The sequence below is a fragment of the Saccopteryx bilineata genome, chromosome X (genome assembly GCF_036850765.1).
Source record: "Saccopteryx bilineata isolate mSacBil1 chromosome X, mSacBil1_pri_phased_curated, whole genome shotgun sequence".
Classification (NCBI taxonomy): domain Eukaryota; kingdom Metazoa; phylum Chordata; class Mammalia; order Chiroptera; family Emballonuridae; genus Saccopteryx; species Saccopteryx bilineata.
The window spans coordinates 130790013-130809948 of record NC_089502.1 but is presented as its reverse complement, the minus strand read 5'-3'; the positions used below and the strand labels follow the sequence as shown (position 1 = coordinate 130809948).

Below are 19936 nucleotides of genomic sequence, written 5' to 3'. Positions count from 1 at the left end.
ACCAGAGTATTCCCTGTCTCTAATCTCCCCCTTTATTTCTTCATTTCAAGAAGAGAGGTTATGATAGTAGGATAGTCAGTGTCATGTTTTCGGTTGATAGAAATAGTGATTTGAAATAAAAGTTTGCAATTTTCTTGAAGGCTTCCAAACATGAAAGGAATATTAATTCTGTTGCTAATTTTAGGCCTGTTTTTTTTTTTTTTTTTTTTTTTTTTTTCTGAAGCTGGAAACGGGGAGAGACAGACTCCCGCATGCGCCCGACCGGGATCCACCCGGCACGCCCACCAGGGGCGACGCTCTGCCCACCAGGGGGCGATGCTCTGCCCCTCCGGGAGGTCGCTCTGCCGAGACCAGAGCCACTCTAGCGCCTGGGGCAGAGGCCAAGGAGCCATCCCCAGCGCCCGGGCCATCTTTGCTCCAATGGAGCCTTGGCTGCGGGAGGGGAAGAGAGACAGAGAGGAAGGAGGGGGGGGTGGAGAAGCAAATGGGCGCTTCTCCTATGTGCCCTGGCCGGGAATCAAACCCGGGTCCCCCGCACGCCAGGCCAACACTCTACCGCTGAGCCAACCGGCCAGGGCCAGGCCTGTTTTTTAAAAGCAAAAGTTAAGTGTTATCTGTGGTGTTTTAGTTTTCCTTTTTTGTTTATTGTCCCATCACAGTTGATTTCTTTTTTATTTTTCTTTTAAATTACAGTTAACATTCAATATTATTTTGTATTAGTTTCAGGTATATAGCATAAAAGTCAGACAATCATATACCTCATAAAATGGTCCTGTGATGTATCAAGTACCTACCTGGCACCATACATAGTTATTACAATATTATTGACTATATTCCCCATGCTGTACTCTACATCCCCAGGACAGTTATGTGACTACCAATCTGTATTTTGTAATCCCTTCAACGTTTACACCCAGCCTTTCAACAACCCTCCATTCTGGCAACTTTCAGTCTGTTCTTTGTATACATGAGTCTGTTTCTATTTTGTTTGTTCATTTATCTTACTCTTTAGATTTCACATATGAGTAAAATCATATGATACTTGTCCCTCTCTGTCTGACTTATTTCAATTCGCATAATACCCTCTAGGTCTATCCATGTTGTTTTATGGCCGAATAATTCTTTTTTATGGCCAAATAATATTCCATTGTGTATATGTACCACAATATTTTTATCCATTCATCTATTGATGAACATTTGGGTTGCTTCTATATTTTTGCTATTGTAAATAATACTGCAGTGAACATGGGGGTGCATATATTCTTTCAAATTAATGTCTTATGTTTCTTCAGATACATACCCAGAAGTGGAATTGCTGGGGCATAAAGCAATTCTATTTTTAAGTTTTTGAAGAATCTTCATACTGTTTTCCACAGTGGCTGCACCAATTTGCATTCCCACCAACAGTGCACTAGGGTTCCCTTTTCTCTACATCATCCTCTTCTTTCTTAATGATCAAACTGCATAAGAGCCATAAATTGAAAAGTCCTTGATTCTACTTCTCACTGTAACACTTTTTGATTTTATGGCTTTACTGTGTAATACTTCTGGAGTAACTCCATTTTTTTCCCACCTGATGGACTCTACAGAGGTATTTAGTTGTGAGACATGGATTAGAACTCTATTTCTATCAGCCATAACAAATGATGACATTGGATCATTTACAACAACATGGATGGACCTTGATAACATTATACTGAGTGAAATAAGTAAATCAGAAAAAACTAAGAACTATATGATTCTGTACATAGGTGGGACATAAAAATGAAACTAAGAGACATGGACAAGAGTGTGGTGGTTACGAGGCATGGAAGGGAGGAGAGGGAGGGGTGGGGGAAGGGGAGGGGAGGGGCACAAAGAAAACCAGATAGAAGGTGACAGAAGACAATTTGACTTTGGGTGATGGGTATGCAAAATAATTATATGTCAAAATAATCTGGAGATGTTTTCTCTGAACATATGTACCCTGATTTATTAATGTCACCCCATTAAAATTAATTAAAAAAACTATTTCTAAAATAAATCTAAGAACTTTAAGGTATTTTAAAGCAAATGTATAACTATAATTAACACTGTACTCTTAAAAATTTTTAGAAGATTGCAATGCAGGATCCAGAAATAAATCTTATTCCATAAGAAATGCCCCCAGAAGATATACTCCTAATTTATATATTCATTAACTCCCCAAGCCTGAACTACATAGTTAACCTTGAGTCTGGAGTGTATTGTATGCGTTGGAGAAGAGACACCATAGTAAAGCATTGGGGTAGTTATCATAGACGCACATGGGCCATATTTCCTTCCAGAAAGGGGCAGTCTCCCCCGATTAGTTGTATCCTGTTTCCTATGCTTGGCTTTTATCAGTTTTTAATTTTTTTCTTTTTTTCCTGTTATTGTGTTCTTACAAGACTATCACCAACTGCATTCCCCTTCTACTAAAGCAGAAATAATTTTGCTTGTTTTTCTCCTCCTTTTTGACAAGATTTGAGATTGCCATGAAAAGCAATGAATTCAGCTCTTTTTATCTATAAAACTTTTCTGGGATGACATAACTGAGTTTTGAATAGAAATGCAAGGTTCCATTTTGAATTATTTATCTTTTTTATTATTATAGCACTTGGAAGTCAGGGTCAGAGTGCTTTGATCATAACTATAGGTGTCCAAAACTTTATTAAGTATTTAAAGCTGCCTTTATCCTCACTGAATGAATCACACTCTTCCTAAGTGACTTTTAATCTGTGATGCTATAACCAAAGAGAACATGTTTTCTAGGAGGCTGCTGACAAAAGCAATTGTAGTTTTTTCATGGATTATTACATATTTTAATATATTTCATGCTTTCTTTCTTGAAAAGAAAAAAATATTCACTCTAGTTTTCTTCACAATTGTTTCCATTTCTGGAAAAATACCTTGAATTCAGTAGTCTGCTGTTAAAAGTTATGAATAGTAAACTATTGCCTTTGGGAAAGGAACAATTTTGACTACTAGAAAATTGAAAGGCAATATGAATCTTTCTCACGTACACTTAGAAATGTCTACCAATATTTCTATATTTTTACCAGAATTATTTGGGATACTTATCACAGTTTTGCTTTTTATATTTATAATATTTGCAAAAACAGTGCAGGAAATAGCTCTTATTTTGTGCCTATTCAAGATACTCTTGGTTAAATGCTTAGCCCCTTTTACAGGTTGATTTATAACTGTCTTGAGTATAGGTCTGTGTTGCAGTCAATGGTAGTATATTTATATGTATGCAAATATGGCTTCTCTCAGGGTCTTTTCACTGAAAATTCACCAGTGCAAAGATCGGGATTGAATTGAAACAAAAGCTTGCTAAAAGCTTGTTTGCACGGCTGCTTTCAGGCAGTGAGCAAAGTCTCACTGGAAGGTTAGTGAATAGGCTCTTGTTGGGCCATGCTCAGAAGTTTTTGGGTAACACTTTGCATAATATAAACTCATTACGTGTGTTGGGTCTTTGCCCTTGCCCTAATCTCCCCAAGCCCTACATTCTGGGTTTTTTTTTTCTTTTTCTTTTTGCTTGTTCTACTTTCCCTAGAAGAGTTTGTGTTTATTCTTTGTCCCTTTTGGAGGTAACTAAAAAAATTGTCCTCTCTTTTAACATCAGTATCTAGTGATCTTAAATTACATTTTGTGTAACACAGTTTTTAAATTCTGAAAACTGAGTAAAGATGATGTTCATGTATCTTTCCCTTATAAACCACTGTCTGTGAAACTGGGCTTTTGAGCAGTAATTTAATCAGGAAAATTATGAGACTATTAAGCTCCATTAACTGTTGGGTCAACAACAATATGAATCTAGGATTAAATTATGACTTGGAACTTTGCAAATGTCATCTGAATGTTCATTCTTAAATTCCTGGCAAGCACTTGCAATCAGCTAAGAAACAGATGTTATGGAGATTAATCTGTGAATAGAGAAGTGATGTTGTCTCTTCAGTAAGGAATGATTGCAAGGTATTTTTTTTAAAAAATGAGTTTAATCAAATTGTTTCTCCCTGGCTGGTTGGCTCAGCGGTAGAGCGTCGGCCTAGCGTGCGGAGGACCCGGGTTCGATTCCTGGTCAGGGCACATAGGAGAAGCGCCCATTTGCTTCTCCACCCCTCCGCCGCGCTTTCCTCTCTGTCTCTCTCTTCCCCTCCCGCAGCCAAGGCTCCATTGGAGCAAGGATGGCCCGGGCGCTGGGCATGGCTCTGTGGCCTCTGCCTCAGGCGCTAGAGTGGCTCTGGTCGCAATATGGCGACGCCCAGGATGGGCAGAGCATCGCCCCCTGGGGGCAGAGCACCGCCCCTGGTGGGCGTGCCGGGTGGATCCCGGTCGGGCGCATGCGGGAGTCTGTCTGACTGTCTCTCCCTGTTTCCAGCTTCAGAAAAATGAAAAAAATAAAATAAAATAAAAAAAAATAAAAAATAAAATTGTTTCTTTGACCCAGTATTAGCCAAGACTCTTAATGCCCTCCCCCTTCCCTCTCTTCCTCCCCCTTCTTCTCCCCTGATTCCTCTGATTTATATACATCTCTGTAGAACTTTTTCCTCCTTTTTTTTTATAATTTTCCAATATTTCTGATTCTGACTCAAGTGTAGGAATTTGGCAGCTGATGGGAAAAAAGGGAAAGCAGTGCTTACTGACACACATTTTCATTTTGATTGGCAAGAATTGAAAGCTCACTTCTCTGACAGACAGTGATTGCCATAGAATGCTATCATAATGAGGGAGAATTTTACTGCAGAGAGGAATTATGATACATATTAGAAGATTCACATATTTTTGGAACTCTTTGAGAAATGCTTAATGATAAAGAACATAAATTTATATTCGTTGTGGCTTCATTTCCTTTTTTTGAAGAAATTCCATTGCACTCTCTTATAATTGATAAGAGTATTGTGAAGGATGAAACTAATAGTGTTCATTTAGGCTGGTGAATTTCTTTAGGAAAATTTGGAACTTTTCTATGTACCTATCCTTAAAACATGCAATTAGGGATTCATTTAAATAAGCATAATTATAATTAGTTTGGCATAGCTTTTCTTCTTCCCACTTAGTTAACATAATTTTTCTATCTGATAGTATGAGAAATTTGATCCTTTGTGATTTACAAATTTATGATGAAGATTATTGATTCTTTGGTTTCATGATAAATGTATTTTTTAATTGAGACTGCTAAGGCCATAAAGGACATGACTAGATATTTAGCAACTAAGCCTACTTGCATTTATTTATGTGTATTTCTAGTCATCATTATTTTCCTATTTTATAATGACATCCTGACTTGTGGGAAAAAAATGAAGTCTCTTTTTGCCTCAGACAAGCATTGCTCTGGTAATGTTATTGGTACTTGGGAGCTTGTTGGAAATACAAAATCTCAGGCCCCACACCAGACTAATTGAATTGGGATCTCCAGTTTAATCAGATACTCAGATGTTTTATATGCATAGAAAGTTTGAGAAGCAATGGAAAACTGACATTGTTTTGAGTTATAATTATTAGAATTATTTTGATTTCGTATCTTTTGTAAATAGTGCTGCAGTGAAGATAAGGGTGCACTTTTCCTATAAATTGCCTAAAAAATTATTTTTGTAGTATAATAAAATACATATTTTTTTAAATCCCATGGTCTCTAAATCTCAATTTACTTATCTGTAAAATCAAGAATTATTTTGAGGAGGTCTTATAAATACTAGGAAGAATACAATTATCCCTTCCAAATACCTCATTTTCCTAGGTCAAGTAAAATTTACATTATAGGCTAATAAAAAATTATCTGGCTATTAATATAATTGTATGGTATTATGTCTTGATTCTGATACATGAAAGAGAACAAATACAAAATTGAATATTACCATTTAGGTTTTTCGTAACCCAGAAATGTGTGTAGGATAAATGTGTAGGATTCTTTTTATCCTGAAAAATAATTCCTTATGAATACATTTCAACTTTGTTATAAAGGCAATTTTTTAATAAAATTTACACATTGCTGAAACAATTTTGGCATGTCTCACACCCCATAATATTGTTTAGACATTAAATGAAAACAGTAAAAAGGATGGTAGCTTTATTAAATCCCATTGTGATTAGACAGATTACTTTTTCATGATAAGTTAATTAGCTTGAATGAGATATATTGCTGAGTTCCATGTAAGATTTACTAAAAATGGTAAACTATTGCTTTTGGTGGTTTCTTTGTGGTCAATAAAAAGAAATTGTGTTTCTGTCAGAAAAATTAGGTTACATATTGATATATAATAATCAGATAGAAAATAGTAACTTATAGCTGTACCTTTCATATACTCATTTCCCTTGCCAAATGCTTAAGTCTAATTAATATTTGAAAATAGCAACTTTAGGTTATTTAAAATTAATCTACTTTATATCTACTTTATATTTATCCTGCTCAAGGTTCATATTACTTCCTGATATAGTGATTTAAAATATTTCAGTAGTTTTGACAGTTTATTGACCAGTTTCTCTTAATATATTGCTTTCTGCTTTGTTTTTTATCCTTTCCTCTCCTGGAGTTCTAATTAAAGATATTCAAGAACTTTCACTATGTCACATAAAAAAATAAAATTAATCTATTGTGCTTTTTTATTGTAAAATGTGCATCAATAAGATTCATCATTTTCACCATTAGATTTTTTCAATTATAAGATGTACATGACATAAAATTTCCTATCTGTATCATTTTTAAGTATAAACTTCAATGATATTAAGAATATTCACATTATGCTACCATCACCACCATCCATCCACAGAACTCTTTTTGTCTTACAAAACTGAAACACTCTACCTGTTAAACACTAACTCTCCATTTCCCCCACCCCTTTGTCCTTGGCCACTACCATTCTACTTTCTGTCTTCTGTTTTCCCTCTTGTGTGTTTGTATATGCGGTAAATAATGTACTTAAATCCCTTTGATACAAAGTTCAATTTCAATATGGTAAATGTCTCTTAAAACAATATCCTTAGAGTTTTAAATGGAAAATGGAAAAAAATATTTTTGTCATGACTACTTGTATGGTACAGATGATCAGTTTGCAAACAGTGTTTTCCACCCTTTCTCTACTCCTTCAAATTTAGTGTAAGCTTAAAGGGCAGGGATGTGGAGTTAGAGGGACTTGGATTTAGACTTTGTCTTATATTTATTAAGCGGTGGGGTCCTGGGCATGGTCTCTAAATCTCAATTTACTTATCTGTAAAATCAAGATAATGATATGGAATTCCTCAGATTATTCTAAGGATTAAATAAGAAAGCATTTGTGAAGTACTTTCAACAGTAGTTGGCATGCAGTGAGCACAGAAAATAAATGGGAGAGATTACTACTAATTAGCATCAACTCTTTGATTTGAAAATAATGGAACACTATGGCCAGCTTAGCATTTTCTAAAAGAAATTAAGACAGAGTAAATGAGAATAGGCCCAGAGGAAAACTTTTCTTCCTTTTCTGTGTTATTTGGTTTGCTTGGGAATCCTCATGAAAAGAAATCATATACTATTTGTTACAGGACAACTGCTTGCTTATAAAAGGAAATAACTGAAGGATGGCACTGAAGACCATAAGGAAGAGGAGTTCCCAAGTCAACGTGTATTGTATTAGTTTCAGCGATATCTAAAAATGTCTACAGAGTTGCTCCTTTAATTCATTTAAATGCATCTTCACATAGAATGCCAACCAGGTATACCCTATACCAGTGGTCCCCAACCCCTGGGCCACGGACGGGTACCAGTCCGTGGGCCATTTGGTACTGGTCCGCAGAGAAAGAATAAATAACTTACATTATTTCTGTTTTATTTATATTTAAGTCTGAATGATGTTTTATTTAAAAAAAAATGACCAGATTCCCTCTGTTACATCCGTCTAAGACTCACTCTTGATGCTTGTCTGGTAAGTTTGACAATTATATTTTAAAATACCACAGTTTTTATGCCGGTCACATAATTTTATTTTGTGCATTTATCTGTCCCATCCTAAAGGCTGGTCCATGAAAATATTTTCTGACATTAAACCGGTCCGTGGCCCAAAAAAGGTTGGGGACTACTGCCCTATATTGTATTCAGTTCATCAGACTATCTAGCATGGAATTCAGTCCTTGGTAGTTTTAAATAATTTTTTTCACGTCGATAGGAAAGAGTGTGATTTTTGTTAACCACTGTCCTATACTGTATCTTCTTTTTAATAACTATGTTTCTTTTTTTTAAATTATTATTATTATTTTTTTTTTTTTTTGGCATTTTTCTGAAGCTGGAAACAAGGAGAAACAGTCAGACAGACTCCCGCATGTGCCTGACCGGGATCCACCCGGCACACCCATCATGGGGCGATGCTCTGCCCACCAGGGGGCGATGCTCTGCCCATCCTGGGCGTCGCCATGTTGCGACCAGAGCCACTCTAGCGCCCAAGGCAGAGGCCACAGAGCCATCCCCAGCACCCGGGCCATCTTTGCTCCAATGGAGCCTGGGCTGCGGGAGGGGAAGAGAGAGACAGAGAGGAAGGCGCGGCGGAGGGGTGGAGAAGCAAATGGGCGCTTCTCCTGTGTGCCCTGGCTGGGAATCGAACCCAGGTCCTCCGCACGCTAGGCCGACGCTCTACCGCTGAGCCAACCGGCCAGGGCCAATAACTATGTTTCTATCAGCTCCATTTACCCCTTTCTTTTTGCAGTGGTTGAAATCCAATTTATTGTTGAGACCTAGTTTTTGCAGTCTTGAAATGGTCTGATGCCATCAAAACAGATTGGGTTTCAGATCCTCTGAGACTAGGTTTTATTCCTTGCTTTGCTAGTCAGTCACTTACTGTGTACACTTAGGGAGATACCTAATCTCCCAAAGCTTTAGTTCCCTTCATGTCTAAAACTGGTCTAACAATAGTCCTTTTTACCTGATGTGACACTCCCCTGTTCACTCTCCCTCTTTACCAATGCCATATACTTTCCTAAAGCATATTCTACATGCAAGGTCACTACTTTCTCACCCCTCAGCTCCATGCTCTGTCTGGCTTCTATTTTTATCAGTATGTTATTCTTCCATTAAAGTCACTGGTAAATCTTCTAATAGTCAAATTCAAAGTAGGCTTCAAATTGTGGCAACCTAACCAAGAGTCCTGTACTGCCAGTGTTAAAACATCTCTTCCATTGGCTTCCATGACACCAACCTTTTCTCTTTTTATTTCATTTCTCTCTGGCTGCACTTCCTCAGTTTTCTTTGCAGGTTTGCTTCTACCAAAGTCTTTACCTTTTGGAGTTTCTCAAGGTTAGGTTCTAAATCCTCTCACTACTCTATTTTCCCTAGTCAGTCTCAGTAACACTTCTGGCTTCAATTTTCTACCTATATGGCAATGACTTTTAACTTATATCTCCAGAGCAGACCTTAATTTCTGACTACTCAACTTTGTAGGGAGGCTGAATTATTGTACAAACTGCAACAATTGACATACTATCATTGAATCAAGGATTTTTTTATTTGTTTAGTTGTTTTTGTTTTGCTTTGTTTTTAGCCTCTGTCTTAAAGACAGTGTTGTTAAAGGGAAAAAGTTAGATCTGAGGAGAAGAGTATAAATGATAATGATAGGTAGTATGGGGGTTGGCCTTTCAAGGAATCTTCTGGGGACCATAAGACAGCGATTGGTTTCCTACTGCATGCACCATCGATACACTCTACATTACATACACTTTCTCCAATAGCATTCTGTTTATAGCCTCTGAACTCTTCCAATCAGCAGGGTGAAAGAATCTTTTCAAAGGGAATTAAATGCACCAGGACACAGTGCCCCCAACTCAGGAGGTGTTTAATAAATAGTTGCTGAATGGAATGCTGGGAAAAGTCTTCTTTTATGTCAAAAACTATGATAAAATGATGTCAGAAGGAAATTTTCTCACTAAATCTTTAGTTTAATAGTTATTTCCAAATGTTATTTATCATTATATACAGCCCTGTGTACAGGAAGAAAGCATGGACTTTCTAACTGTTAATGTTATATAAAATACTTTTATTGTCTGTAGTAGATATTGCAATTAATACCTGAATTTACTTGTAACTTTTTACAATTTCATCCTTCAAGTTAACAGAATAAAGTTGACTTTTTAGGTGTTAACAATTATGTGAGTTTCAATACATGTATAGATTTATGTAACCAACACTACAATCAGAATACAAAACAGTTTCTTCACCCCTACAACTCCTTCCTGCTGCTTTATAGTCACAATCTCTTCATATTCCCAGTCCCTGGCAACTGCTGATCTTTTTGCTCCTATCATTTTGCCTTTTTCAGTATGTAACGTAAATGAAATAATATTCTGTGGTATGGATGCCCCAAAATTTGCTATTCTTTCTCACATGATTTCTCACTTGTTAAAGCAGGTATTGCCTATTTTTATTGCAATTTAGAATTGTTTACTGACATAGACTGTTTTAAAGAAAGGTTTTCCTATTTTTTGTTGTTGTTGTTGTTGAACAAAATGTAAATCTGAGTATACTACTTACAAAGTAAGAGTGATGGCCAACTCTTCTCTGAATTAAATCAAGAATTTATATGGCCATTTCATCCCATAACTATAAAGGAATTGTTTACAAAAATTTTAACTACATCGGTTCTAGAGAAAAATATCATTTTTCTAGAACACTCCAGAAATTCAATTTATTAAATATTCTGGGTACGTTAAGTAGCCTGTGCATTTACATAGGTTGATCAGTTTTCCAATAATTAGAATACAGTAAAGCTAACTTATTGTTGATATGCTACTGAATATAACTGTCCTTTTCAGAAGGTTTAGGAAATACCATAAGATCTTAAATAGAGTTGTCTTTGCTAGATTATCATTATATACTATCCTATGTATAGAAGAAAAGTATGGACTTTCTAGCTGTTTATAGTATAGAAAATTGAATGCTACCTAACATTGACACCTAGGAACACCCCCCCAAAAAAAGCCTAAAAGTTTAATTTTTTTTTCTTCAGTGAAAGGAGGGGAGGCAGAGACAGACTTCCGCATGCACTCCGACCAGGATCCACCCAGAAAGCCCACTCTGGGGTGATGCTTTGCCCATCTAGGGCATTGCTCTGTTGCTCAGCAACTGAATTCTTCTTAACACCTGAGGTGGTGGTGATGGAGCCATCCTCAGCACCTAGGGCCAGCTCACTCCAATCATGCCTCTGCTGCAGGAGGGGAAGAGAGAGATAGAGAGAAGCAAGAGAGGGTGGGGTGGAAAATCAGATGGGCGCTTCTCCTGTGTGCCCTGGCCTCGAATTGAACCTGGGACATCCACACGCTGGGCCAACACTCTACCACTAAGCCAACCATCCAGTGCCTAAAATTATTTTAAGTTCTTTGAATTTTAACCTTTTGGCAGGTAGAGTTATTGTAGTATTTGAATTAGAAAGTGGCCTAATCAAAGAGCATTTTTAGAGATGTGACAGTGGTAGACTGGGCAGATTGATGGCGGGGAGAGCAGTTAGGCTTCCGAGTAGACTGTATAGTATGAGTAAGCTGGTGACAGTGAGATCAGAAATGGAAGTACAAAGCAAGAGCTACTTTGAATGAAGAAATTATGTTCTCACTGACAAGAGATTAAATTGGATAGTAAGCCATGATGGTTCTGAGACTGGAAAAAATGGTAAAAATATAGAAATAAGTTGATTAGGGAGAATGAGATTGAAAATGAGGCAGTCAAATATAATGGTATTGATCATTGATGATCTGGACAAAAAAGCAGTGTCAGTGAAAAGAGGGGACTGAAAACTATCTTTAAAATAAGATCTTTTGCCTTGAATTATTCATGTACATAGGAAAGCAAATGGATACTGGATTTACATGTTTGTTCTGTTTCTTGAACTTATATTGCAAAAAGGAAACAGGTCCTTACAAATCTTCATATGCTGATCCTTGTTTTTCCCGGTAAATACTTTGTGGCAACAAAACTCTAATGGATGAATTTACATTTTTATTTTTTGTTGTAAAAAACAGTGTTCTATTTTTAGATAAGAGTACATGTGTTATGTATAAAATGATGTATAAAGTAAAATTTCTTAGAGTTCAGTAGACATCTTCTGGCACCCATTTTAAGTGAGCTTTTAGGATTTTGAACATTAAATATTATTTGCATATTCCATTTCTACTTATACAATATAGTGGATTTATTTATTTTGTTTCATAATTCTTATGCAATATAGTATTGATTTACTGAAAATTTGTACATTTTTAGTATATCTCTCAAATGTTACCATTTTGTAAATGTTTCATTATTTTTAGAATTTCTTTCTATAATAGATCTATGATTTTATGTTCATTCCTCTTTTTTGCAGATGATGTAAACCAGTATAATTTACTGAAAAAGTCAGAAACGTTTTAGTAATAATTTCAAGCCTTCTTTTTAACTATTTTAAGATGTTTTAGATAAAATAGTGTATAGTTTATTTAATCTTTCAATTGACAAGTGCACAATTTTTTTTCATGTAAATTTGTGAGGTTTACAGATCAAAATTTATTTTCTATATGTCTTCTTAAGAGCCATAGGTGGAATTTATAAGTGGAGGTTATAAATTTTACTTAGAATTATTTAGAATGTATCAATGAAAAAGAATAAAATTTCATGGAACCTAAGGAAATAATTCGTGTAACATTTAAAGCTTAAAAAGCTTAAGGAAATAGGGTAGGTAATAACATGTTTTCAGTCTGGTATATATTTCTTCTCATTTTATCTGTTTAATAAATGTTACAGTGTTGATCTACTGCATAGATCCTAGAGTCATGAGATTTAGGTTTTTAGCCCTATTTTATAATGTATTTATATTTTTAATTTTTTGCAGATGACTCTTCTTGTACTATATTTTTTTCTATACACAAATTTGAGATGTTTGTTTTGACCTTGTAGTCAAAACAACTCTAAAATATTATAAAGTTATTGTTTATAATTCAGATGAGAAAAAATATATGAAAGCACCTTATAGTTCACAACTACATATATTGATATACAGTGACATTATTGTAATTTCATTATACTTCCCTAGCTGTGTGTTTATCATATAATTTACATTTTAAATATAGGAGCCAAGATACTTTCTATATTATGCAGTAACATACCTCAGTAATTAAATTAGGCACCAGTTATTGAGATCTAGGATAAGCCTTGATACTAGACCCTGTCATAACCAGGTAGCTTTTTTTTTTTTTTTTTTTTTTTTTTTACAGAGACAGAGAGAGTCAGAGAGAGGGATAGATAGGGACAGACAGACAGGAACGGAGAGAGATGAGAAGCATCAATCATTAGTTTTTGGTTGCGACATCTTAGTTGTTCATTGATTGCCCTCTCATATGTGCTTGACCGTGGGACTACAGTAGACCGAGTAACCCCTTGCTGGAGCCAGCAACCTTGGGTCCAAGCCAGTAAGCTTTTGCTCAAACCAGATGAGTCCGCGCTCAAGCTGGTGACCTCGGGGTTTTGAACCTCGGTTCTCTGCATCCCAGTCTGATGCTCTGTCCACTTCGCCACCACCTGGTCAGGCTGGCTTTTAAGATTAACTTTTTTCCTCTCTTAACTGCTACATAATGTTATGGGACTTTACTTCACTGCGCACACTTCTTCTAACCTCATCTCTGCTTTCTCTACTTACTTAGGATTACTTCTTTGTCATAATTCAAGCTGGGTTGTAGCCCATTATGGCCTCTCATCTTTTTGTTTTTGTAAATTACTTCATTTTCTTGGTATTCCTTACTATAGAATCTGGAGAGAAGTAATCTGGCTAGTTTAGTTCATTCATTTGTATGAGGACATTTTATAGGTTATTGAAACTAACCTATCCTATAGCCTAGCCAATTACTTCTGAAGTGCCCCAAATAATCTTGAAAAATGTATTCAATCTGGATTTCCACTCTTGGATTTAGGCCAAATCCAAAAGATAGTGGATTCAGAAGTGCATTTCAGGTGAGAAAATAAAGATAAGGGGCTTGATTCTGAAGGGAAAATAGACTATTGGGGATCTGTGGATCAAGGAAATTAAGGAAAAGTGTTGTTTTTGTTTCATTTTTTTTAAGATGCTAACAGTTTGAACAAAAAGTCAGTGAATAGGAAATGATTGAACTAAAGAAAGCTTTTAATTTTTTAATTGTTAGAGTAGTGTTAAGGTGACAAAAGATGGGATTTCAGAACACAGGGAAGTCGATTATTCTTATATAAGAATAAAGATACCTCTTCCTCTGTGATGGGGTTAAAGAAGGAAGGAGGAGTGGGTTGCAGATAAGTTTGGATCTAGGGGTACCTGACCATTAACTCACTTTATGAACCTGGCAACAAATAGAACTGCTGAAAAGAGAGGTAAAGATTTTCGGATGTGAGGGCGATCTGGCTGCGACATCTGTCACCCCATTGATCACCAGGGTTGATTTGGCTGATCTGGCTGGCTAGGCAGGTGTCCCCTTCCTCCCTCACCGCTCCATGTGCGTCCCTCCCAAAGCTGCGTGCTCGGTCGAGGAGGGTGACCTTCCCCGCTAGAGGAGAGGACCGTTCTTCGGTCAAGGGTATACGAGTAGCTGCGCTCCCCTGCTAGAACCTCCAAACAAGACTCAAGATTTTCAATAATTACTCAGGAAAATCCAAATAGGGATGTAACAATTAGGAATATGATGAAGTGATTCCCTACCCCCTTCCCTCACAGCACATATGTATATCTAGAAAAGGTAGATGATTAAACTAGTTCAGAGTTGAAATAGACTGGACTTGTAGCTTGGTTGAACTTAATGTTGTTTTATATTTTCTATTTGTTTGGTTCAACAGTCGTTGTTGTTGTTTTTTAATTCTGGTGTTCCACATTTTTTCTTTTGCAGGTCTTGATGACTGTTTGCAGCAGTATATTAAGAACTTTGAGAGGGAGAAGATAAGTGGGGACCAGCTGCTGCGCATTACACATCAGGAGCTAGAAGACCTGGGTGTCAGCCGCATCGGCCATCAGGAACTGATCTTGGAAGCAGTTGACCTTCTATGTGCACTGGTAAGGTCATAAAACTGGAGGGAAGGGAAACCTTTTCTCTTGTTTTCTTTCCTTTCAAAATTATTTCTCCTTTTTTATTTTCTGTTTCCTTCATCCTTTCCTTCTGTTTTTAAAACTATTTTTAAATTTTTTCATTGATTTTTTTAGATTGACACTAGTTAACATAAATATGCAGGTTTCAGGTGCCCAATTCCACAACACATCTCTGTACACCATATTGTGTATTCATTCCCTCAACTCAAGTCTTCATCCATCATTTATCCGCCCATACCCTTCTCTACTCCCAACCTCAACAATCCCCATGTGTCCAGGAGTTTTTATACAAGTAGAAAAATTCCCCTAACTCTCAAACAACTGGGTCTGGTATTTTCCTCCTCCATTGAATTTGGTATATTATACAGTGCCAGATTACAAATTGGAGAGGTTATTTTGTGTGTGTGTGTGTGTGTGTGTGAGACAAAGACAGAGAGAGAGACAGAGAAAGGGATAGATAGTGACAGACAAGGAGGAAGGGAGACAGATGAGAAGCATCAGTTCTTCGTTGCAGCTCCTTAGTAGTTCATTGATTGCTTTCTCATATGTGCCTTGACCTGGGGGCTACAGCAGAACAAGTGACCCCTTGCTTAAGCCAGTGACCTTGGACTCAAGCCAGTGACCTTGGACTTCAAGCCAGTGACCTTTGGGCTCAAGCCAGCAACCACAGGGTCAGGTCTATGATCCCACACTCAACTCAGTGACCCCGCGCTCAAGCCGATGAGCCTGTGCTCAAGCAAGAGACCTCGGGGTTTCAAACCTGGGTCCTCTGTGTCCCAGTCCAACCCTCTGTCCACTGCACCACTGCCTGGTCATGCTAGAGAGGTTATAACTTAGCTGATGACATTATGTTTAGATACTTAAAAAAATTAAGTTAGAGCTCACCAAAGGAGTTTTCATAGCAGCATTTAGGATACAAAATTGTATATAGTCAACTATAAAATCCATTCTCTTCTAAAGGTTTGATTTATGATCACAAATATTAATCCTATTTTAGAAAAATCATTCTTAAAATAATCAAATTATTTATATGTTCTCTATGTATACATCCAATGAAATGAGCAATGCCTAATTAGAGAAGAGAGTGTCAAAATAGCCCTGCAATATTCTTTTAGCACATTAGATATTCTGAGAGGAGCATAGATTATTTTTGCCATGTTAGATAAAATGACAATAACCTGATTGATCTTGAATTATCCCAGATATTTGTGAGGGGGATAGAACTACAGTGAGAAAGGACACAAGTCTTGTAATATAATAACCTGAGATTGAAATTTGGCTCAGTAAATTATTGACACTTGTGAGCAAGTAATTTCACCATAGCCTTAGTTTTTTTATTTAAAATAGAGATAATAACAGCTACCTTTTGATGGTGTTGTGAAAAGCAAATGAGACAGTGTTTGTATAATGCCTAATTCAGCACCTGACACAGTAGGCATTCAGTAAACAGTAACTATTATCAAGGTGATAATGATTAATAAGAAATGAGCAGATAATTAAACATAATCCCAAAACCAATTAATACACTCAGCAATGTGTGTGTCAGATATAAGATCTAGTTTCTGTCCTCTTGAAAAGCCAAGGGAAAGAGTGACATACAAAGAATCACAAGACTGTAGTATAACTACTAAAATAAAGTATGTGATAAATATTATGGGGGCAAAAAAATAGTTAGCTTTGACTATTATCAAATGGTTTATATTGTAAAAGAAGTAATATTTAAGAAGTAGAAGATGAATGAGCATGTGTTTGGTAGATGGAGGAACAGAGGGAAGCGTATTTCAAGTAGATAAAATAACATGGACACATGCACACAGAATGAAAAGCATGACTGGTGTGCATGGAAAATGGTAAACTATTTGATGTGACAGAAGAAGTAGGTGGGAAACAGTGGCAGAAAATTAGGAATTAAAAGATACAACTGTAGAGCCAGGCTGTAAAAGTACCTTAACATCATAATTGGAGATTTGTATTTCCTAGTGTGAGCATTGGAGAACCATACAAAAATAACCAAATAATTGTATTTAAAAGGTAACTGGTGGTAATGAAAAGGATGGAATGGAGTGGGCATAATCTGAAGACAGGGGGAATAATTTGGAAATGTTTAAAATAATTTACTCAGGCTGTGAGTAGGGCTTGAACTAAGGATGCAACAGAAATAGAGAAAATCTGGTGAGTACAAGGAGTAGGATAAAGTAAGGATTTGAGAAAAATTTCAACTTTTCTAGCTTCAGAGATAGAGCATATGATTATGTAATAATAGACATAGGGCATAGAAGCAAGAATAGTTTAGGTAGAAATACAAATTGAGTTTTGATTTTGTTGAATTTGAGACATCTCTGGGTTATCCAGAAATAGATGCTCATCAGAGAGTTGAAGATAGGAATTTGGAGTTGAGAAGCAGCTGAAGATAGAGATTTTGGAGTCTAAAGGGTATAGGGATTGACTCCATAGATAGAGAGATCATCCAAGGAGGGCCTGTAGAATATAAAATGAACAAAGGACACAGCTTGACACTCAGGCTGAGTAGGAAGAAGGGGAGGCTGCAGAGGAGGGTTATAGAGTAGTCAAAGAAGCATGAAGATAACTGAAAAGAAGTTGTGACAAAAGCAACAAGGATTGTTATTTCCATTTAGGAACATCATAATGTCATCATATGTCACAAAAAGCTATTAAGATAAGCAAGAAAAAAAAAGGCCTGACTGAAAGCAGTTTCTAAGGAAGAGTAGAATCTGGAACCATAATAGTTGAATAGCACCTCCCACTTAAATATTTCAGTCTTACCTTAATTGTTATTTCCTCAAAGACACATTTCCCGATCACTCCCTGGCCCGTCTGAAATGAACCCCCCACTGTTACTCTCTTTCTTAATACTTGTGTCATCTGTAATTCTATATTCATATGTATGTTTATCGGTCTAATGTCTGTTTCTTTCACTAGACTATAAGCTATGTGGGAAAAGGGAATGTGTTTATTGAACACTTAGCATGTAGCACAAATGTCTGGCAAGAGTGGATGCTGAAGAACTATTTTATTGAAAATGGCAATGAGGGAGATTTGATATTTCTCACATGATAGTTTGAGGATCTTCTTATTTCCCTGTTCCTGAAATAAGAGAAATCAATTCAGACCAGAGCACATATGTACACTCTATCCCTTATATGAACCAGATCATAGAAATCATGCCTGAAATAAATGAATACTTGGGGTTAGGTAAGGGTCCACAGGGATTTTGCATACTGGTCTCCAAATCTGAGTCAGAATGGCCATGAAGGTGCAATAGAATAGGCTTAGAAGTGAGTAATCTATTTGCTACATCTTTTATAACAACAATGGGTGGGTGTGTCAGAACTTGAAGTCCACAGTGCATGTCTCATAAGCAGGGCTCTGCATGGATGAACCATGCCAATGCTAGGCTCCTACACTGCCAGTTTGAAGAAAGGAAAGTTTGATGATTGCAGTGTTACCTACAAAGAGTCTAGACCTGTAGGTTTTGGAGTTTGGGCCATAAACAACCTCTGCTGACCTAAACTTACTTAAAAGGATGGCATCAGAAACATATGTCTAGACCATTTGATGTTTGAGCCATGGAACTATGGTACATCCCTTCATGTACTGAGTTTTAATCCCTTACAGTTGTGGGTTTCAGCACCTTAGTGTTATATCATTTTCCTGGGAAAACTTCATTGTGTGGTTGAGCTGTTCTAGAAGTTAACACAGAAAAATAAATTAATTAATGAAAACACTAAATTTATTCTTCTGTGTTTATTCAGCAATAAATTGCTAACATTCCTCAGAGAGGTCAAATATTAAACTGCCTTTTCACTGCTTCCTAATGGTTATACATTGGCAAATTAGAAGTACAAATTTCTTCCTGTTGATGCAACAGATGTTTTCCAGTGAATATAAAGCAAATTACTGAGCCATGAATTCTGACTTACTTAAGCATGCCATTATAAAATCAGAGGACATGAGATCCCACATCTACAAGCTGAGGTGACTAGACCAGAAGTTCTGATATTGGAAACAGGAAACTATGTCTTGCTTCTTTGAAACTGTAATGGCCTCAACTTGCCATTTTACTTTTCCCTTACATCTATGGTATTTATTGCTTTTATTTTTTATTTTTATTATTATTTTTATTATTTTGTATTTTTCTGAAGCTGGAAATAAGGAGACAGTCAGACAGACTCCCGCATGCGCCCAACCGGGATCTACCTGGCACGCCCACCAGGGGGCAATGCTCTGCCCATCTGGGGCGTTGCTCTGTTGCAACCAGAGCCATTCTAGTGCCTTAGGCAGAGGCCACAGAGCCATCTTCAGTGCCTGGGCCAACTTTGCTCTAATGGAGCCTTGGCTACAGGAGGGGAAGAGAGGGACAGAGAGGAAGGACAGGGGGAGGGGTGGAGAAGCAGATGGGCACTTCTCCTGTGTGCCCTGGCTGGGAATCGAACCCAGGACTCCTGCACGCCAGGCTGACACTCTACCACTGGGCCAACTGGCCAGGGCTATGGTATTTATTTATTTCAACGTTTATATATTCACGTCCAAACAGTGCTACCATGGGGAATACAAGGATGAAATAGGTATAGGTCTGTGCTCATAAGATGTATGCAGTCTAGTAAAAAAAGACAATAGTCACTACCAATAATGTAGATTTAAAGACAGTACCTGAGGGAGTGCTGAAGGAAATGATGAACACTACTGAGGGGGCCAAGAAGTGTAGGTAGACGTTGCATTGGGATTTTGAGAATGAGTAGCTGTTCACCAGACAAAAAAGTTGGCGAAATTTTATCTAGAAAGAACAAATATCACATCTAAAAACAATTATGAAAGAGTATGGGTGTTCAGAGAGAAATGAGAATTTTGATTTGGCTGGTGCAGAGTGGGAAGTGATGGAGAGAAAG

At 36.9% G+C, this 19936-nt stretch overlaps 1 protein-coding gene across 4 annotated transcripts in view; it reads left to right on the top strand.

Annotated features, from left to right (window-relative positions):
- The window catches only part of CNKSR2 (connector enhancer of kinase suppressor of Ras 2), a 257480-nt gene that overhangs the window by 33754 nt on the left and 203790 nt on the right, over window positions 1-19936 (top strand). For all 4 annotated transcript variants that reach the window (XM_066248700.1, XM_066248697.1, XM_066248698.1 and 1 more), the window contains exon 2: window positions 14833-14996. In XM_066248700.1, the coding sequence (XP_066104797.1) occupies window positions 14833-14996 (164 nt within the window). The remainder of the gene's footprint in view (window positions 1-14832; window positions 14997-19936) is intronic.